Consider the following 24,013-nt stretch of genomic DNA (forward strand, 5'->3'; position numbering starts at 1 on the left):
TTCTATAAACATATTCAAACAAAAACATAGATTCAAAAAAAAAAAAATTTGATAAAACAAAACTTACACTTAAACTTTTATCATTTAATTGTTAATTTATTTTTCATTGTCAATCAATCAATTATCATTAAAATATTTTAATATTTTACTTTTTGTATTTCATAAGCATTCTGTAGATTTTTCTGTACATTTAAATTTTTCACAAATGCAAAAAAAATAGTCCACACATAACTATATTATTATCATATACATATAACTAGATCGCAGATATTTATGAATGCAAAATATAATTAATTTTTATTATTATAAAAATTAAACTAAAACAATTAAAGAAATGAATCTTAAATAAAGACTTGTCTTATTCTTCAAATGTTACAATGCATACTGCACCTCGAATATTTTGTGCTTTTTTTTTTTTTTGTTAAATTTTTCCACATTCAAACATCAGCGGTCTAATTATCATGCGAACGATATTTATACAAAACACATGATCGTGAGATATCGCTCACCACTAATTAAGCAATCCACTCATCAATTTCTGCTTACAACAATTTCGCTTGGTCATCCTCCTCAATCTGCACGATCAAAAGGAATATTCTGCTTTATAAAACGTCTCTCCTGCGCTATAATATCAAGATCTCGCTAAAGATAAGCGCGGCCTGTGCATAAAACATAATTCGCGAGAAGGATCACGATTTCACATCCCAAAGATAGGGAACGTTTAATTTTTCATGCATAAGGTGTTGTTTCGTACATCCAGCCATTCCATATTATCGATTATCACTTATTCGCGTCTCTCTTGAGCGGACCAAGAGCGAATTGTCTCCTCTTGGAGGTTGGCTTCTGATCTCTCTCTCTCTCTCTCTCTCTCTCTCTCTCTCTCTCTCTCTCTCTCTCTCTCTCTCTCTCTCTCTCTCTCTCTGTTTCTCTCTCTGTCTCTCTCTCTCTCTATGACTTATTGTTAGTCATATCGACCGACACTCGTCGTATATATTTTCTGACCCAGAAAGAGATTCTTGAGGGAGCGGAGACGAGAGAAAACAAGCGGCGGTGAATCGAGCTAAACGACCAACACCATTGTCCATTGGCTAGTCGCGTATGGCTATTATACAAATCAGGGAGTCATTGCTTATCAAACGTTATAGATAGAGTTGCATCTTTAAGTATTTGGAAGTAAGATTGTGGAATAAGATTAATAGTGAAGATAAATATTTTTTAGTAAGAAACTTTTGTTTCATGTAATAGCGATAAAGTAATAAGAAATTGAAATTTTAAGAAATATTATATATTTAAAAGTGTAATAGATATTTTATTGAGAATCTTTGTCTAATGTTTCATTTTGATTTATATCTTTAATAACTAACAATAAGCAGAATAAATGGGAAAAAAAATATAATATTTAGATTTTTGGAATAGAATAAGTGGAGATAAATGTATAAATATGTAGTAGTAGTAGTTAATAGGATTATTTAAAAGTGTAATAGATATCTAATTATTGGGATTGTAGAAAATATAATATATAGATTTTTGGAATAAATAAATGGATTAGTTATAGTAATGGAAAATTAAAATTTGTTGAAACATTATTTGAAAATGTGATTATCTTATTGATTTTATATCATAATTAATTTATGTTATAAATATACCTTCAATTTGTAACGTGTAATCTTGTAATAAAAATTATCTTTATTTCTCATCGTCTATCTTAAAAATGTTCATATATTTTATGTAAACATTATTCGATATCTATTGGAAATATTTTTATTACGAATTTTATAAGGATTTATAGAATAGTGATAAATCTTATCAATATGAGGAAAAATATTGTAAAACAAATAAAGGTAGTGTTAATATTTTAAAAATTACATACATTATATGAGCATCATGCATGTAGTATATATATATATATATATATAGTGTCCAATGTAACTGGGACAAGTATTAAACTGTACAGTATTTAAAACCGTTAGAGATGAAAGAAAAAACGTCACGTGGTAAAATGAATTTTAAAAACGCAATTATTAAAGTACAACTCGCTCGATAAACTTGAACATCTTATATAAGGTGTCTCGCTTGATTTTGATATCTTGATTTTTTCAATAAAATCATTATAAAAATTTCATTACAAAAATTAAATAGTTAAATAGTTAATTGGGAAGAGTATATTATTAATTCTTTTGTAAAGGTTACCTCAATTTTTTTTAATACATCAATCAATGCAATTCGACATTCTCTATATAAAAGTATTAGCTCGTGTAAGCCTAGAAATTTTTTATAGAGTTAACTACTATTTTATTATTTTATTAATATATTTTATTTAGAGTTAAGATAAGATATTTCAATTTGAATTTTATTCTATGAAGGACCCGTCTGTTCATGCATCTTCTTTTTAATGTAATAAATTTTACAAAATTTAAAATATGGAATTGCATTAATCGATGTATTAAAAAATATCTTAATTCCATTTAAAAAAAACAAAGTTGACTTTCATACGACCTTTATGCATTTATTCACGAGAGAATGAATAAATAATGCATATGTATCCCTTGGCATCATTCGTTTTTTATCTAAAACGTATTTCATTAAAAATAATAATATTGAGAAAACCAAAGTATCAAAACAAGGTAGAATATTCTGTATATTCGAAAATTATGAAGTCTTCTTCTTTACCATGAACCATGAACCATTTGCACGCTTGATAACATTTTAAAAAATTGCTTAATTTTTAAATTTTTCATCATATCTATCGATTCGTCAAGAATAAATTTATATGACGAACAAATACTAATATGATCTCATGTTACAACCTTGGCATGTAAAGCGACTGGTGGCACAGGTGCACGATGTAATATCATTTCCTTTAGCATCACGGTTTAACTTACGAGATGATCAATTATGGTTTCTCTCGAGAGGAGACAAGAATACAACAAGTATTAACAGTTACTTGTTAATTTAATTGACAGATTACCACAGAAAAAAAAAGAGGGAGAAACATAAGAAAAGTATTGAAATACATTTGTGGATTTAGATGCGCAAAATGATGTAGCTAGATATATTTATATGTATTTATTATTTTGATCTTTTATGTGCATGCATGATATTAGTTATTGATCGTTTCTATTTCTTTAAACGTTAAACGTGGTAATAAATCTAGCTTATTTACAATTCTATTTTCCTGAGTTGAAAAGTTTCATTATTTTTTTCTGAAAAATACATAAAGTTTTTTAATTTTGCTTAGAAGTTAAGTTTTAAAAATAAAAATATTTTTATAATGAGATATTTTAACTGAAGAAAGCAGAATTTACCAATTTTTTTTTTATTCCTATTTTTACATTACAATATTATTTTATGTAATATCTCGTCAGCTCAGAAGATAATTATGAAAAAATGGTTTTAAAAACTCCTTAATTCAAACGCGTGTTTCGAGCAGCAATCATCAGTTTTAACAGGATTGATTATAATACTTACAATCCCATTAAAGCTACGTACAATGAACGCATGACAATGAGCCAGTACACGACAAAATTACTACAAGTATCAATTCTCGCATTTTTTTTTGCCTTTCTATCATTAAAAAAAAAAAAAAAAAAAAACATCTACTCGTTACAATCTCTCATTTCAGATTTCAAATTTATACTTTACCCATAATCCTCTATTCTTTAAAGAAGATTAATTTCACCAGTTTTTCTACTTAAAACGAGTCCTGTTAGAAGAGAAACTATGTAAAAGCCCAATACCAAGTTTTCACTTTTCTCTTCCACTTTCTTCCTTCATTCTTTTACAAAGGAACTCCTGTACGATCTGAAAACAACATTATACGTGTCAAGCAACTTCTCAATTGGAAAACGTCCTTGTATTCCTTATATTTACAGATAGATACGCGAATGAAATTGTTGTGAGCACACCTTTACCCATACAATGTCTTAGAGAGAGGAACCACTTAGGTAGAGCCACAGTAACTTTATAACATAAGCGTGCCAGTTGGTGGCAAATTTGCGGATGCGTGCAATTGGCATTGCCTATGCCCTGCCGTATATACCTATATGCTGGCAATGGCAAACCGGCCGTCCAATCGGCAGCTATGAAGCAGTTAACTTAATATAGGCACACTCGGAATGTGTGCCATCGACGACCTCGAGGCCTTCCCTAGGTCAGTGCTAATTCTCCAGAACCGACCACCTCTTCCGAATTTCCGGTCAACCTTCAAGACGTCGCCAACACAGATCAAAACCCACTTGCATCGCGTTATGACCTGGTCTATCTCTTTCTTCCTCGCTTCTCCTCTATCCTTGTTCGTTTATTTCTTTCGACGATAATATTCGATAATCGAATTTATCCCAAGAAAAAATCTGGGTAAAATGCATTTTTGATAGAATTAATATTTCTTCGTTGGTTTCTTCGTAAGATGAATCGATAATTTTCACGTCATATGACAGCAATAAGTCTGAAAGAAAATTTGTCAAAATGATAATATGCCAGATGTCAATAATGAGTTAGTAAAAGTAATAATGTAGATATATTATTGTAAAAATTGTAATTGAAAAGATGTTGAGTTTTAGAAATAATTATGTAGTGTTTGTTATCTGATTCGAACACTATTCCTCAAAAATCTGATGTACAAAAGTCGCTATTATTCGATTTGAAGAATATTTCGTATTTATTCAGAACTTCCTGATGATATTGATATTATTAGAAATTTACAACAAGATATTTCTTATAGAGATAATATCAATTATTACGAATCATAGCAAAGAGTTATCATATCTTTTTTTTTTTTTTAAAGATTAATAGAATTTCGATAAAATGAAACGAATAAAATATCTTTGATCTATTGATAAAAAAATTTTATGCAATATTAAATTCTGAATTGATGACTCATCGTTACTATTTCAATATGACGAAACATTTCACATTTTCGATGAATCAGTAGATGAAACCAATAATATCTATTACAAGAATATTTCATAAATTATATTTATGACGCAAACTCTTAATGTAATAATAAAACTATCAAAAAAATATCAATTTATGTAAAGCTGACTTTCATTGATTTTGATAAAACAAGATTTTAAATTATTACACAAATTATTATCATTTTTTTACTTTTCAATTTCTTGATGATTCCTTATCATTAACCATATACTTAACATTCGTACGAAAAATATTTAAGAACAAATATTTCGAAGAGACAACGTTTCACGCATGATGAATCAACATTTTCACATATGCAATCAACAAGAATCGTACTCTTCAATTACAGACACGTGTGTCGTTCGAACGCGAAACATTCCTTGCCAACTAATCTAATTATACGACCACTGAATTAAAGTAACCCACGACAAATCACGTAGGAGTTTAATTAAATTTTATCAACCGTATTCGCGACAACGTGACGAAGAATAGCCATTGTTATTTTTCCTAGAGGGCGCTTGGAAGAACTTCTCCGTTCGAGGGAAGACAAATCAAAAGGAAATCTAATATCGTCGAAATTGCACTAGTTGTCCATGGCGGTTGTTATAGATATGCCTTGCGTAACAGTTTATTGTAGACGTGTGAGTAAAAGAAACTCAACTTTATAATTCAGATATAATTTTAAACTTGAAAAATTCTTTTTTTCGTATCTAGCGAAAACATAAAGACAAAAGCTAACCTCATTGCGAATCGTATTACGAATAATGTAAAGTTACGAACAATATGATTATATCATTCATGACGTACAGGTAAGAATGCTTCAATAGCAAAAAAATTTCAGACTTCGATTTTCGTTTTACATTCTTAACGAGACGTGTTTTGTTGTTACAGTCAAAAATTTGAAAGCGTATCGCTCGATGTTCGGTCGATAATAACTTATTCTCGATTCAATTCTTAAAACGAGAATTAAATCGCTTAGCTTTATCTTCATCGATTTATCCTTACTTTTATAAAATTAATCCTTTCTTAATCTTCGAATCACTGAATCATTTTTTATCTATATCTGAATTATACACGCTAAATATCATTTGCACATTGTCGAATTATGAGTCAAAAGTGATCTATATGGGCTACGAATGAAAATTAAAAGGTTAATACATTGATTTTAACATATGATGTATGATTAAATGTAGAAACATGAATGACACATTTTTCATCATTTAGTTGATTTGAATAATTGGCACCGAATCTTTAAATTGGAAATATGCAGTTCGATAAAATGGTCCACGCAAAGATATTACGTTACGCCCACGCAGTAAACGGCGTTAACACGAGAATGTTAAGAGTTAATGGACCAACTTCCCGGACACGACGAGTTTCAACGGCCGTAGCGAATCCTCTGGCAATGACATTGACAAAACTGCCATTTCTCGCCGATCAAAGAGATATATCTATTTTTATTCAAGTAATCACATTATTGTAAAATGTTTAATCTCAAAGATATTAAACAATTTTTACATAAAACGATATTAAAATATTTTAACAAGTATATTTATTTAAATACTTTAATACTTAATAAGAATTCATTTAATAAGAATTTTTCTATTTTGAATATATATATGTCATCTAGCTAATGTTAAAATCTATATAATAATCGTTTCTTTTTAATTTTATACATTTATGATGTATAATATGTACAAAACAATATGTATATACAATTAAAAAAGTATAGGTTAATGATCAATTGTAATGAGGTTCGAATGATTCAAATTTAAATGAGAGAACATGCTATGATTCTCGATCAGTTGTGCAAATTGTGTAACTAGTATTAATATTTTGTAATAGCACAGAGGAAATACAACATACATATAAATTGCAGTATTTATAGCAATATGTAAGTATCCAATACCATTATTGTAATGCTAATGCGCTACTCTCGTTAACTTCTGTTTCGTAATTTCAGTTGCATAAGACACATCCATTTTTTGTTTCTCCCAAATGTTTTTCTTCAGCAATAAGGAAATATAAGTATTAATTAATTTAAATAAGATGATTTAAAAAAATTTAATGGTTATTTATGCAAAATTTTATTATATAAATACAAATTAAGGCAAGTATTCAATATTTATTTACAATATTATTACATTATTTACAATATTAATACAAATATTTGATATTAAAATAACTAATTAAAATGATCATCATTTACTTTCCAATATCGTCAAGTTGAATTAAATTATTATCATGCCATCAATACGAATTTCTAAGATGCATTGTTTATCATATACAATTACAGGAAATGAACAAGTTGGCCTATTTTGTATCGACATGCAGGCAGGTCGTTATAAAGAGAAGGATTTGAAAAGAATCTATAATGACAGTTTGAATCGAATTCGATGTGACGTAAAACATGAAGTCTATGGTGAAACACGTCACGATAGATTAAGCTTTAGCATTATGAATATTGTTAATTAATGAGAACATTAATATGCAGAATAGCTATACTGGAGATAGTGTGTTAAACATTGTAATATATCCACTCACAAAAAAACACAAATGATATTATAATTCTGTGATCCATTGAATACCTGTCTAATCACCATCTGACAATAGATTTTTAAATAATTCATTGTCGAATAAAAATATATACTTCAAGTATTCGATATTCGAAAAAAATAAATCGCAATTAATTCTCTATTTTGTCTAATAAAATATTTTATCTAGTATTTTTTTATATTTTTTTATATGTATAATATTACGATGAAATTCAAAATTATTTTACTTTACTTTTATAGAAATTATTTTTCTTTTCTATCATCTGATACGTGTTTTATTGCAAGTATAAATATAAATTATTTTTTTTATCTGATAAAAATCCTCGAGATATCATGTACGGACTAGATAAAAATCTTTTCTTGTCGCTATTGCGAAAGAAGAATACCAAGAATAATAATAATGTTTTATTAAAAAAACAATATCAAAAATAATTTATTTTAATTTATTGTTAAATATAATATATTAACGATAAAAATATCGTGAATTAGAATATATATAGTTATATACTTAGATTATTATCATAATATATTATAAAATCGATGTAACATTTATTTTTGTATATTTATAATATATTTATATTTTTTATATTAAAGATTAAAATTAATTGTAATTTTAAAAGAAAATGAAAAAAATAATGAGTATTTACCATAATTTGCGTGTTATGAGTATATAGGCAAGGAAAGCAAATAATAGAAGCAATAGAACAAATATCATAAAAATGATGGAATCAACACCATCTTTGCCATACCACAAATGAAACTCAAGATACAGAAGGATACAGAAGACAAGGATACAGAAAATAGTAGAAAAAAAATAGAGATAAGAAATTAACTTTCAGTACCATCTTTTGAGTTTTAATGGCACCTTTTTAAAACAAAGTAAAAGAAGAATTGATTGTTAGCGCCATCTCTTGATATCAGCCAATAAAGTATTTTTTTCTAAAAGTAAAACTTGAAAGATGACGCTAGTGATCAATTCATATTCTACTTTATCCTTTCGTTAAAGAGACTTTATTAATATTCAAGAGATGACACTAACGATCAATTCCTGTTTTATCTCTATCTTTTTATTATCTTCTGTTTTTATGTATCGAGTTTTATTTGCGGCACTCTGAAGATGGCGCTGATTTCACAATTTTTAACCTATCTCCGTCTTTCTCCTATTCTTTTACTCTCTTTATTTATATTTGCTATTGAAATGTATTTAGGAGATGGCGCTATTGTCGCAATTCCATATCTTTTATGTGTATATATATATATATATATATATATATTTTTACATATTGTACATTCTGTTTCATCTTTCGTTTCATTTTTTAAATAAAATAAATTGAAATACATTTTAATTAATAATTTTGATATTAAATCATTACGAAAATTGTACATATCTATGAGTAAGTATTAAAGGAGAAATAGCATAATAGAACATTATTAGTTTATATTTTATTAGTTTATAAAATTCATTATATTTATTTTTTAATTAATTATATAATATATAAAATAATGTTTATAACATTTTTATAATCATATTTATTATTGTAGTATATTTCTATATATTTTTTACTTTTATGTTCTTTTAAAGCAAATGCATTTACTTAAAATATTTTTTACACACATATCAGAACGATTTTTATAAAAATATAAAAGAAATTTTTATATACAATTATTATCGAAATATATATATATATATATAAAACATTTTTTTAATTTTTACATAATGAAAGTTAAAAATAAAAAAGAATTATTGCAGTTCTTCAAATATCATTTTATTACTATTTGTACAATTATTTTCAAACTATCTATCGAAAAATTAAGATATCTTCAGAAAAGTTTCAAGTTTAGCTTCACCAGATGGCACAATCACCTGTTACCTGAATTTTTACCTGTATAACTCTAAGCATAAGGAATCAACCAATCACTAGGTCGATCCTGGGGCCTCACTAAACCCCCACTCTAAGTTACCGCCTGGCTTGAGTGCAACAGGCTACGAAGTTCAGAAATTCATTCGTCGTAAGCACGAAAACAATTTCAGTGTTTTAACGCTGCTTTTCATCAAATCTACGTTGTATTATTGCATACATATGGTCGCGTAGTGATTTTTGTGGAGTGCCATCAGCAAAAACAAAAAGAGGTAAGCGATCTCTTTAAATTCTTTTAATATTTTTCTTACTATAAAGTGAATTCAACAACTGGTTCTTCATCGAAGCGATATCGAATCCGCTATTTGACTCCAGTGGTACGCCAACTAAGGACATTCCGTGGAATCGCCCTGCTTTAAGAATGTGAAATCGTGTGGGTGTATTTCCATTAGTTACAGTTTGCTTCTTGAATATTCTTTTTGTACATACAATCATTCTAGTTAGTTTACATTTAACACTACATAATTTTTCACGCATTTATTGCTACCATGTTTGAAGAACAAATTTATACTAATCGTGTTATCATATTCTTCCTAGATTGTTTCTTTACCATTTTTTTTAATTTAATTTAAATATCGTTTTAAATAATATATTCGATAGATCTAATCTATTTCACTTCTTATTTATATTTAAAGTATAATTTCGATATTGTATTATCAATAACGTAATCAATAATTTAAAAAAAACAAAAATTTGATATAAAATATAGATATAAATTTTTTTAATTATAATTTCTAGTATTATGTCAACTATATTATATTCTATATAATTGTCTTTATAAATTAATATTTATTAAAATGAAGTATAACACTTAATATCAAATATTATACTAAATTTTACCTTGGGATTAAGAGTTACGAAAAGTTTTAGATAACAAGTTTTAGATAACTTTGCAAAATTTTAATGATGCAATGCAATATATTAAAGATAAAAGTTAAAAAAACATAATAAAATTTTATAATTAACTATACGAACTAATATAAAATATATACAAAAATATAATTTCATTGATTCATTGGTTATTGTTTTCATCAATAGTTTCAAAATGATTTAAAAACATCGCATATTTACTTTTACATTTTCGTATTCATATCTAAAAATAATCATTTAACAAAGTTATAAATATATAATTCATATTTTTAAGAAAACAATATCTATATATTTTTAAATAGCTAAAAAATTTTAACTATAACTTTACCTTAAAAATATTGCTTTTTTATGTTAATGTCAATTTTACTTTTTCATGTGATTAATATTAATTAAGCTTTCATACTCAAAATGTAAATATATACTTAAGAAACATTTAAATAAGGATAACTTAGTAATACTTCAACAATTCGCTACTGTTCATTTACTTTCAATCAATTTAAACACAAAATAATGGCATTAATTGGAACAATAAAGAAGAATTAATTTTATATTTATACAAAAGATTAAATTTGTATAATGTAACTATGCATAGATGTGCTATTTGATTATTGTTGCATACCTTACATGCGTATCAGCAGCTATAGATTAGCTTGTATTTTTGTGTTCTCATTGGCGCCAACATTGAAACGATGAAAACGATAAGAAACAAAAGACGCAAGGTAGCATATTTACAGCAAAAATTTGATTTTATGAATTATTCTGAAAATTTTTATTATAAATGAACTTTTTTTTTAATCTTAAGAAATAGTTATCTATAATATATAGATCACATATAAAATATAATTACCATAAATAGAAAAAATAGTAATAGTAGAATACATATTTAATATATACTAAATTATATATTTATTTCAATGAGAATATTTTTTGCAAAATTTTATTTGAGACAAAGACAATAATATAAAATTCTAAATATAGATACTTCTAAAAATAATTATCTGTTCAAAATAATTATGCAATATTAATGATTTTGCATTTTTGTTTGTATTATTGTATTTCTTAATTTAGCAATATATTTTATTTTAAATTTTTATCAATAACAGTGAAAAATAACTAGTTTACAATTAGATTTATCTTATAAATCATTATAAATTACTTATAGAAATAAATCAAGTATTCATAAGATAAATATTCGTCAAATATTAAAGTATTCGATATATCTTTCTATAAAAACAAAATAACTTAGATATCATTTGTATCATTGTTATTCTTCTGAAAATATGCAGTCGTAGTAAATGAACATTAGTATTAATATAAGCAATATTTTTACCTAAGCAATGTATAGATTCTGTCGTCATAGAGTAATCACACAATATATACGCTGTGTATGCTATGTAAGAATTTAAAAACTGTTTGATTATTTTAGTAATTTTAGTAATTATTATAGTAATTTATCTAAGAAACTATCACGGATTTTCTTCTTTATATTATATTATATTTATGGCAAAAGTTATAATTTGGCCATACAATTATAAAAATAATTTATTTAGATAAAAAATTTATGAAACTTGAAAAGTTAAAAAGTTCTATAAAATTATGAATGTTTGAATATTTAAAAAATAAATTGTGTTGTTTATTTAAACAATCTTTTCAGCATATAAGAAATCTAAAACAAAAGTATTCCAATATTTTATTGTTTAAATAGTGCAAGCGATATCATTTACATTTTACATTTTATTTATTTTATAAAAAGTAAAAATATAGAATTTTATTTTTGAATCTAAATCCATCTATCTAATTTCAATTAGATCTTAATTACAATTAGCTCTTGCTTTCCTGCATCAATAACAATGATGTCTATGAAGGAATGCATGCATGCTGTCTAAAAATATTTCGCATCCTTACATCGATTCGATTGTGTAATATCAAGGTCAGTGCCCATTCGAATAATCTATTTTTATCCAAGAGAAACTGTGAAACTTGATTTAAACTTCATTGGCATTAATGATTGTGAAAGAGTACATACATAAATGATGGTCAAGGTAGAAACGTCATTCTATAATTATTTACAATATATAAAGAACATATAACAATTATCTGAAATTAAGATAAAAAATACAAAATGCAATAAATACTGCTAATACTTCTATTTAAAACGCTATTTCAATATACAATTATATTTCTTTAAAAACTTAGAAGTAAAGGAAATATTAGAAATGCTCTTTGAAATGAATATTTCTTGAAAAAATATAAATACAAAACTAGTTCTTGTAAAATACTATCATTAAGAAGAATAGGAATTATACAATTTATTTTAAAATATATATATTTATAAAAGTTTATTTCCTTTTTTCTTTTAAAATAAAATAAAACATGATTTTTAATTTATAAATTTGTAAATTATTTTAATATTTTTAATTTTTATAAATGTATATAATATGCATGCATATAAAAATATTTTATATATATATATAAAATTTTATTATAATTGTTTTTATAAATATTTAAAATAATAGAAATATTAATCTATAATAATTTTTAAAATGATTATTTGAAGAAAATGATTAATTCTTATATTATGTTTCTATAATATTATAAAAAAATACTTATATTTTAAATTAAATTATTATTAATATTCATATAATAATATATTTTTCGACAACAATATTTAATTAACAAATTTTATGAAACAAGAATAAGAACATTTATTTTATTTGCACCATCTATAAATTACATAATGATTCGATTATTTAAACAGATCATTAATAATATTAGATCATAGATTATTAATAATAACAGATCATAATAACATTATATCACAATATCGATAATTTATATATTTTACATCATAGGACATTTCATATTCATAGAACATAAAATTAGTATTTATTTCGTTCATAAAATTATTTAAAATAAAAAATAATTATAAACACGATTCGAAATATAATTTCTAAACGCGATTGACATACTTTTATGAATTGAGTTCAGTTAAAAATCTGGCTATTATACGTTACCATAATTTCATCCTTTTCTTGATACATTGAATCGAGATCAGAAACGATCGTACCCGGCTCCTGAATGAATAAATACCGAGTGGAAGAGCCGGTTCGCCAGATGCCTCGATTATCTTCTTTTTTCCCCCCCTCTATTTGCTTTTTCTCTTAGCTATAAACATGATACTCCTGAATCGTAAAAAGTTATGTTTTTCATATATACGTGAAATATTGATGATAATGAATAATTCAAAATTTGTAGAAAAATGACATTGGTAGCCATTCGAAATAAACGAATGTCATCTGGAAAGTGTGAACCTTAAGTATGAAATTTTAGCTTACGGTAACATATATAGATATATAAGTTCTGATATTATATAACAGATTCCTATGATGCAGTCAACGATTAACGTATTTTTGAAATATTTCTTAAATAGTTATATATATAAAATAGCATTCAGCAGTTTTAATGATTTACTTCTTCAAAATCAGCTTTATGTTTATGCTTGTAACGGGCAGATTTATAACGCATGCGCGTGAAAAAGAAAACCTAACCAAACAATACATACGTATGTATAATATATCGATGTGAGTTGTCATTGATACGTGCGCGTTAAACTGCATTTTCATTGAAACATTAAACTTTTTGATTGATGTTATATATTCTTGGAAAAAGTCAAATATTTCTTCACGTTTTTAATTATAAAACGTGATTATTGATAGTATAAAATTATACTTGGTTTTATAAGAATAATATGTGAGTATTTCTTGCTAAGAATAAAAATCCAAATTTTTCTAATTAGGATATTTTATTATAGATAAAATATCTTTAAAATTTTATTAAATGTTCAAAACTATGTCATGTATTTTTAAATACTTTAAAACTTTTTATAGATATTGATAAGAATGAATATTCTTTATGTCAGATATTGTCTTTGTGGCAGGTATAATTATGATTGAAGAAATCAGATCAAGCAAATAACGAAATAAATAATTTAAAAAATTAAAAAATATAAATTTATCACTATATCATTTCAAATACTTAATAAAATGACTTAGAAAACGTGTAATTATATTTATTTCTTCGTAATGTTCTTGCATTGTTAAGACTTTGATTGAAATTGAATTTACTCACAAAATTAAATAAGAGTTAATTTTGTTTAATGGTAATTAAGTTATTAAAAGAAATTAAAAATCAATAGAAAAGATTCTCTATTTTTATCAGAGATAAATAAATATATAATACATATATAAAGGTAGAAATAAAATATTAATTATGATTATAAAAAAGCAACTTTTAAAAAAATTAATGTGCAATGAAGTCACATGCAGCGCAATTTTCTTTAAAGAATATCAGTTTATCACTTCAAAAGAAAATTGTAAGAGTTTGTTAGAAGTTAAAGTTTCTAAGAAATCATTTTAAAATATTATCTTCTTAATATAAAACTTATATTCGAATTATAATATATCTATATCTATTTTTTTAAATAGTTTATTTTTCCATTAGTTGAAACTTAATTTACACAACGTAAATTTGTAACTCTACACTCATATTATACACGAGTTTATTTTGTTCCGTTTATTTGTCAGCTACACATAATCGATAAATATTTAAATATAAAATATAAAATGATTGAATGAAAAATCATTTTAAATTAAACATTGTAAAGACAAATTTAATTTTATTTTTCGTTTTATTTTTTCCATGTATAACAAAAGAATAGTGTAAGCAAAACAATACAATAAATTTTATAATATTTTGTAATAAATTGTTCCAAATAATATATATGATCATCTAACATTTAAATGCGTTTAACAAATTTTGAAATGGATGTAGGAAAATGCATTACCTGTTTAGATGTGCAAATTACAATCTCAAACATAAGATACAAAGGCGTAAAAAAAGGCAATGGCGTAGTCTGAGACAAAACAAATATATTATCAGTATATAAGATAAAGATAAAGGCTTTGATAAGACGATAAAAAATGTATATTCTGTGATAAACTGCTAACAGCGTACTAACAGAAAAGTTTAATGAAATCTAAATGCTATTATTATTTTCCTGAAATGAAAAAAGAAATTAACAAATGATGGATTAAACACTGATTAAAAAAAAAAGAGAGATGTATACTTAGATATGCATTATATTATTATATTCATTTTTGAAATAGGTGGAATGAAATTTATTTTATTTCAAAGGGAATATAATTTGTTTTTTTTTTTTTTTTTTTTCTTAAATATAAATATAGGAAACAAAGAATTATAGAAACTTTGTTTCTTTTTTCTATTTTTTTAATAGAATTAACTTCATTTTTTAAAAAATAATAATTACTAAAGAATCAAAGATACACAATGTTATTTTCGAATTGAATTTAAACTTTTCTTCGTTTAATCACACAAACAGTCAATTGACAAGTCAAACATATAATGCACGTGTACTGCATACCCTCCTATTAATTCCGGATACAATAATGATTACATTACATAAGTGATATTTGCACAATGAAACGAGAACAGTATGATTAATTGAACTAGAGGAGGAAATTGAAGATGCATTTAACAAATTGATTTTAAACAAAATTGACAATGAAAAACAATTTTTTATCTATAAAAAAGAGTACGTAAATTAATTATTTCACTTTTTAATTGTTTGGAAAATATATCTTAATCAAAATATCTAAAGAAACGATAACGACGATTAAAATTGTTTTGATATACGTGACGATTAATTAATAAATATACTGATATTTTATTGAAATATAAATGAAATGAAGTACCTACTTACGAAATTTATTTTTTACTTTTTTTTTTTTTTTTTTACCGTCATCGACACCAGATTGTGATCATTATGTTATAATAATGATATCTAATAATGTTTCTCTGTAGAGAGTGTGTCATTCGAGCCGGTTGATTTCACAAGAAATCACTTTACAGTCATACGACGAATTGGTATTGCACAGATTCGATCGAATTGATATGTAATTCTGGCTAGGAGAGCGCGTCGATAGAACACACTCTTCGACGTCATCTTATAATAAATATCTAACGTATTACAATGGAATGTTTTCCGAGAGATATATTTCCGAAAATGTTTCATAACAATTTTTCCGTTTCACGTAAAATCCTTTTTCTCGTCTCTATTTTCATTTTTCATAAAATGAAAAGTTTTCAAGTAGCGATTGTTTTTCTTAATATTTTTATAGCTACGTTAAAAATTTCCTCAAGATTATTTTATTAATTGAAGATATCACTGTTTGATTAATTAAGCGATTAATTAAGTAAAAAGATATTGGCAATACTATACACCTGGTATAACAATGTGTAGCAATTATTATTAAAAAAAAAAGTGTTTCATTAGAAATTCTAGAAATCGTTTTGAAATATTAGTAAACAAATAAATAATTATATAATTATATATTCTTAGACATCAAATTATAAATGGTGATGATTATTAACCGATTGGTTATTAGATTACATCATTATTTTATCGAACTGTATCCGTATTAATCTTTCATTTTCGGCCAATCCAATCGTGATTTTCAATTTGTTAATCAATTTTTCAAGTTCAAAAATAATGAAAAAATCAATTATTAATAATAAAAAATAATAAAGAACAACAAAAAGAAATCCGAGAATAAAATTTCACCATCGATTCGATACAAAATTTTATTAAATATTTAATATAATATAATAATATATTTATATATTATATATTTAATATAATAATATTTTATAATAATTCTATGATATTTTTTGTAAATATTTTTTATAACGATTGTTTCAATTTCAAATATAACTTTGTTTCACGATTCGAATCATCAACACAAAAGTATGTTTATATTTGTGCGCATTCATCTGTGAAATATTTTCTGTATTTATCTACCTTCGTGTCAGTCTGTTTCTTCGAGTCCATCGCTGGCGATGCCTACGTAGGTGGGCCTGGAATGTTGACTCGAAAATGCCAATCTCGAGATTTACAGACTTCTCTTCGGAACAGAGTAGCTATAGTCTCTATTTTGTACGCGTTTGTCACGTCGAAATTGAAACGGAAAAGCAAAAGGGACCACCACCTGCGTTATGCTCGAAGACAGGTAACTTTACCTGTTTCCAACCGGCCAGATTTTTTGAGAGTCGAACAAAGAACTCAACTGATACTTTCATGCACCCTACGACCTAAGCCTGTCCATTCCACATCTTAAAGCGGCACGTATTCGTATACCTTCGACCGTTTCGAAGTCCACTTTTTTTAAATTACATTACGTCTTGACTTTTAAATTATCATTCATTCCGAGGTCTTGTTATTTGTTGCCTGTTAGACACGCATTTTTAGCATGCCTGTCAATACATTGAGAAACATGAATTTTTTCCTTGTTTTATTATTAGGAATGCAGTCTTCGTATAATTATAATATAGATATAAGAAAAATTTATCTCGTCTTTATTGAATATACAAAAATAATAAAAATATATACTATAGATACATTCTATATATTTATTTACATTCATATAAATTTTATCTCGATAGTATTAATATTATTGAAACATACTGCGTAGAATATTGTTAGATACATGTATAAACTTCGATAGCAAATAGCAAAATTATAAGAACGTTGTTTTAATAAAGTATGAAGAATTAAAGATATATTACATATACATATTTGTGATCTAAATAAATTAGCTCAATTGCAATTATCATTATTTGAGAAGATATTTCAAATTTGTATAAACTTTTTTTAAACTATAATGATAAATTAGTAATATGCCTCGTTATAAATTGATAAAATAAAAAATGAATACAGTAGTTGAACATTGAACACAATAATCAGACATTACTGACAATGAGACACGTTTCGAGATAATATCCATATCGATTCAATGTCACTTTATAATGCATCTTTGCTGTTAAAATCATTATTTAAGTTTCATTATATGTATTTTACATTTAAAATTTAATGTTATCTCGGTGAATGAAAAACTTAAATGAAAATGAATTTTTTTTTCAATTTGTATTATTTTTATATTAATTCTAATCTAATAGAAAGAACAACTGTAAAAATGTAAATTTTTTTATCAAATTGATCTTTAAAAATATTTAATCTTTTCTATTTTATAATAATTAGGCAATTAATTTTTAATAATAATAAAAAAATGTCTTCTTTGTAATTCTATCATTATTCTTGTGGATTAACAATGCAATTTATTATTATATGTTGTTAAATAATATTATTAGAATAGTAATTAAATAAAATTACTAGAATATTATTTATTCATTTGATAAAAAGATTAATTATTTTTATTTCACGATAAAATTTATTGTTAATTTTAATTTTCCATAATACGTATTTCTTATTTTTGAAAATTTCAAATTAAATTTGATAAAAATTAATCGATCACTTCGAGTACAAAATTCAATTGTTAAAAAAGATAACAAGAAACATGATAGATAATGATTCTTATAAAATCAATTTTAAATTTATATGTATTCTTATTCATAAATAAATTACAATTTTTTTTATTCTTTAAAATGTTTATGAATATATAAGATAAGAATAACATATCAATTTCTTAAAATATCATTAAAATTTTTATACATACATTTTAATGCAAAATTGATTAATATTTTATAACAATATTTTTTTCGAATATTAATTTTTTAAGTTTTTTAAATTTAAAAGATCATTGAATTAAATATTATAAACTAAATATCATTGAAAAATTTTTATATATATATATAATTTAAAATTGTTATTTGCAGAATACAAAATGAAGAAACTGCTAGCAGTTTTTCTGCTAACAGTACTGTTATCTGGGCTAATTTCATTAAATGAAGCTAACATTGATGCCACACATATACCATTAATTAAATCGAATCATTTAAATGATTCTCCAGAATTGAAGGAATCTCTAACCGAAACAAAAGCTATATCAGAGAAAGAATCTTATTCAACTGATGTATCAGTAAACGAACAAGCAGAAGCTGTCGATGAAAAAGATGCATTAATATTGAAGAAGGATCTTCAATTTATGAAAAGTTTTCTTAGTCCCAAAGATATACTTATGCAAGAAATTCATACATTAAATGAAGAATCTAAGGTAATTTGTATATTTTTATATTGATTTAATATAATCATGTATTTAATATTACAATATTATTAATGAAATTTTAGTTCAATTCAATTTAGCATAAATAAATTATTAAATTAATCGATGAATTAATTTAATTTAATATAAAGATAATTAAAATAATTGAATTACAAAGTATTCAATTATTAAGTATTCAATAATTCTTAAGTATTCAAATAAAATTACGAAAATAATTACAGAATCAGAATAAAATTGCACAGCCTCTTAAAACAGAAGTTAAAAAGGTTAGAGTCTCAAATGCATCAACAAATAACAATTCGAATAATAGTGATATAACGACATTACTCGAAAATGAAAATGTATCCTATGAAGATGATTTGAGTGAAGATGAAGAAGATGAAAGCGAAGACGAATATGAGGATGAAGATCATGATGAAAATGACGATGAACCCGAAGATGATGAACAAGTAATGACACAGTGTCCTGATTATTGCAAATGTGCTGGAGAGTATGCTGCTGCAACAACCGCAACGTATGTCTTTAATGATAGCATGATATAATTTAATTATTTCCTTTATGCTAACTAAAGATAAAAGCAATATTTATATAAACAACAAAATTATTAATAATATTATATCATAGATGCCATTTTTGTAGATATAACGAATTTGAATATTTTATAAAATTTATAAAAGATATATTTATTAAAAATTTTTTCTATAAGTATTTTTTCTTTTATTTTCAGATGCACCAAACTTGTAGAACAACAATCTTTTAGCACGGGTATTGTCCATTTGCGCATTGAAAATGCTGGACAAATTCGTCTTGGCTCTCATGCATTTCAATCACGAGGCTTTCAACATTTGGAATCTATTACGATTACTGATACGAGAATAGTCGAATTGAATCAAACTGCATTTGATGGCATACCATATTTATTTTCTGTAAATTTAACACGCAATGATCTTCAAGATATTCATCCAAATACTTTTCTAAATAACAAACAACTATCATTACTTGCTATTTCTGGAAATCCATTAAAACATACACAGGATTTGAAATTACCAAAACATAGTTTGTTTGATGCTCCATCCGTTACAGAATTTGATTTTTCTTTTAATGGTTTGACGAAATTGAAACGTACAGCATTTGCAAAAATGAAAAGTTTGACTTATATTAATTTAAAAGGCAACAAGTTGAAAGAAATTGATAGTGCAACTTTCAATATGTTAGAATCACTTGTAGAAGTAGATCTTTCGAATAATTTATTAAATGAAATTCCCGTTGATCTCTTTAATAACAATGAAATTCAAACGCTTCGTATTACTAGTAAGATTAATTAAATACAAATTTTAATATGTAATGTAACAAAAATTTTTATTGAAAAATTAAATTGTATTTAATTTTTAGGAAATAATTTCGCAAGTTTAAATACTATACAAGCATCAAAACTGAGATTATTAGATGCATCTAATAATAAAGTCAAAACAATAGCAAAAGATGATTTTGCTGGAATGCCTTTATTGGATCAGTTGATAGTCACTTCTAATGGACTCAAAAGAATTCATCAACATGCTTTTGTTAATCTTGATCAACTTAATTATCTCGACATTAGTGATAATAAATTAACTTTTTTGACAGAACATCATCTAAAAAATAATGCAAGATTACAAGTTTTATTAATGAACAATAATCCCGAATTGAATACTTTACCAATTTTCAAAGCAGCTGATGTTGAATATAATACATACAGGTAAAATGATTTTTCATTTAATTCTATTATACCGAATGTTGATTATCATTATAATTTTTCGATAATGAATAGTAGATAATATATACATAGATAATTCGTACTTATGTGAATATATTTATTAATGAATTTTTACAGTATATATCGATTTGAATGTTCAAATTGTGGCTTGCATTTTCTCGAAGAAAAAACTTTTAATGCCATGCCAGCAATGACACGATTAAATCTCTCCAGAAATCGTCTGGCTAGTCTTCCAAACGGATTTCTGAATAGTCTCTCGTCTTTGCGAATCCTTGATCTTTCTGACAATATAATTAATTCTTTAGAAAGTGAAATGTTTCATGGTGCTACCAGTTTAACTAAACTCAATCTTGCGGGTAATCCTTTGACAACATTACAAGTAACACCATTCCTGATGACTCCTAGTCTTACTAAACTTGACGTAAGCAGATGCGCTTTGGAAAGAGTATGGAGTGAAGCTAGAGTTCCACTAACTACTTTACGGTATATAACATTACATTGTAAAAACAATTTTTTTTTTATTTCTATTAAAAAATTAAATTTTTTAATGAATAATAAATACATATTATTTTTTAAATTATTTTATAAATAAAAATATAAAAAAATATACAATTATGAAAAAAGATAAAGTAAATCGTAAATAAAATTATAATTTATCAATACTATTATTTTATTTTTAGATACTTATCAGTTCGGGAAAATCTTCTCCATCATATCACTGTGGAAGAACTGAAAGCAATGCCATCACTTGTTAGTTTGGATTTATCTCACAATCCTCTTGATTGTGATGTTGAATTCAATGAAGCAGTTCAGTGGCTTACCGATCATGGTGTAACTCCAATTGAATCATTGAGGTATTTATTAATTTTGAAAATGTAAATTAAATGAAATATATAAATATATAAATATTCAATTTTTTACAATTTTCAGATATATAAGCAATTATGGTAATACTGATAATTATCAAGATTCTGAAGGCATTAGTCAATGGACGGATTTGGCAAAAGTAATTTGTGACGGTATTAGTTCTGGACCACGACCGAGACCAATTCCTCAGAAAGAAAAGAAAAACAATTTCCTTGGTGGATTTGATTCATCTGAAGATTCTGATTCTTTACTAAGAAGCAATGTTAAAAGTGACGAAGTAAGTATAAATTTTATTATATTTTTGATTAATGAAAAAATGTGATAAAAAAATTTATTATGTACAATTTTAATATTGTTTCTCGGTTCAAAAAATATTAAAATTATATGTAAAAATTATTTTAAAAGTCAATAATAACTCTTTTATATTAGGAATTAATTAAGTTGCAAATTGATCATGGAATAAAATTAAATGAAGAAGTTGAAAAAGCCTGGACAACGCAAGATCAAGAATATGAAGATTTTCTTACTTCAGAGAATATGGAATATCATCCCTGGTACACTAATGCACTTTGGCCTGTAATGATCGTGATTATCATAACTTCGATAATTCTCTTATTAACAGTACATATTTTAATTCATTTCGCGAAACGACGAGGTCAAGGACCTGTTATTAGGCCACCAATGATCCTACGACAAGGTTTAATTGATAACAAAAATTGTGGTTTAGTATACAAACCACTTCAAGAAGAAATTGCTACTCCCCATGTTCCGAAACGGGGAAGCTTTTATTCTAGTAGTACATTCCATTATGATAAAATTGTGCCAGAAAGCGTATAAAATTTATTATCAGCTATAATCAAGTTATGAATTATTTAGAAAATAATGTAATGCAATTTAACCTGCCGTTAAAAAAAACAAAAAATTTTTAAAGAAATATTTTTAAATAAATCAATGACTTAATTACACTCAGGAAAACGTGTTATATGTAAACATAATATATTTATAATGGTAAAAATATATATAAATTTTTACAATTAATATTATAAAATATTCGCAAATAAAATGAAATATATATATTAGATAATAATTGACTGGATTAAACTAATTATAGAAGAACACGTTTTCAAAGTACTCAATTTTCCGTAGATTCCAAGATTTTTATAATACTTAATAATATTTTGAAAAAATTATATATGAAATTTTTATTTACATAAACAATTAATATTTTTTTATTTCAAATAAAACATTTTTTTATAAATCGAAATTATATTTCACTAATTAATTATATAACACTAATTATATATATTTAATTACTATTGCATATTATTAATTGTAGAATTATTATTTTGGGTAAATAAATGGATTACTAGAAAAAAAAAATTAGAAACGAAAAACAAAAATTAATACATTTTAAGAACAGGGTTTTAGAATACAACGAATGTATTTTTATATTTGAAATTGAAACAATTTTTTAACATTCATCACGTACATAGTTACAATAATATATATGAAACGTAAGTTTCGTAATTTTTAATAGTGATAATGATAATATTATTCGCAACATTTAAGCCATAAAAAATAAGTACTTTTAAGAGAAAAAGTACTATACATATACTACTATATAAATTAATATTTCGTAGTATAACTAGTACGTTATCTTGTACTATATATTATGCTACATTGTAAATAATGTATAACGTTTAAATAAAAATTTTGATTATAATAAATAAATAAAAATTATTTTTTAATGCTCCATTATATATATCATATTATATCATATATTTATCATTAATCATATATATCATATTAAATATATGTAAGTATATAATATGTATCTTTATTTATATTTTGACTTTATATATATAATATCTATTTAAAAAATAAAATCTTAAATAATATCATAATTTTTAATTTTTTTCCAAATAAAATTTAGACACATATAGAATATACTATACTAATGTATAAAATATCAATGTATAGAATATACCATACATGTATTATATGTTATATGTATTATAATATATAACATAAGATTTCAAATTT

The 24,013-nt window shown here is 24.7% G+C and overlaps 1 protein-coding gene and 1 long non-coding RNA gene across 2 annotated transcripts; both read left to right on the plus strand.

Moving 5' to 3' along the window:
- Positions 1 to 5,405: 5,405 nt before the first annotated feature.
- LOC116414199 (uncharacterized) lies at positions 5,406 to 7,021 on the plus strand. The gene is made up of 5 exons (XR_015294949.1): positions 5,406 to 5,552; positions 5,626 to 5,720; positions 5,803 to 6,061; positions 6,136 to 6,805; positions 6,875 to 7,021. It is a non-coding gene; the product is annotated as an uncharacterized LOC116414199 (long non-coding RNA).
- A 2,395-nt stretch (positions 7,022 to 9,416) lies between these two features.
- On the plus strand, positions 9,417 to 23,707 carry Gp150 (leucine-rich repeat domain-containing glycoprotein 150). Its single transcript, XM_031915837.2, has 9 exons — positions 9,417 to 9,597; positions 19,004 to 19,341; positions 19,572 to 19,864; positions 20,078 to 20,661; positions 20,743 to 21,085; positions 21,221 to 21,586; positions 21,784 to 21,957; positions 22,034 to 22,247; positions 22,400 to 23,707. Exons 2-9 carry the CDS (start codon positions 19,012 to 19,014, stop codon positions 22,805 to 22,807), a joined length of 2,712 nt encoding a protein of 903 aa, XP_031771697.2. The 5' UTR covers positions 9,417 to 9,597; positions 19,004 to 19,011; the 3' UTR covers positions 22,808 to 23,707.
- The last annotated feature ends 306 nt before the right edge of the window (positions 23,708 to 24,013 follow it).

This window comes from Apis florea, unplaced genomic scaffold (genome assembly GCF_048593485.1).
Source record: "Apis florea isolate Af1SG1 unplaced genomic scaffold, ASM4859348v1 contig_3802_pilon, whole genome shotgun sequence".
Taxonomy (NCBI): domain Eukaryota; kingdom Metazoa; phylum Arthropoda; class Insecta; order Hymenoptera; family Apidae; genus Apis; species Apis florea.

Coding starts and splice junctions, on each gene's coding strand:
- Gp150 (XM_031915837.2), top strand. CDS start 19,012: ATGAAGAAACTGCTAGCAGTTTTTCTGCTAACAGTACTGTTATCTGGG. Junction 20,662..20,742: donor TCAAACGCTTCGTATTACTA/GTAAGATTAATT, acceptor TTTAATTTTTAG/GAAATAATTTCGCAAGTTTA. Junction 21,587..21,783: donor GTTCCACTAACTACTTTACG/GTATATAACATT, acceptor TTTTATTTTTAG/ATACTTATCAGTTCGGGAAA.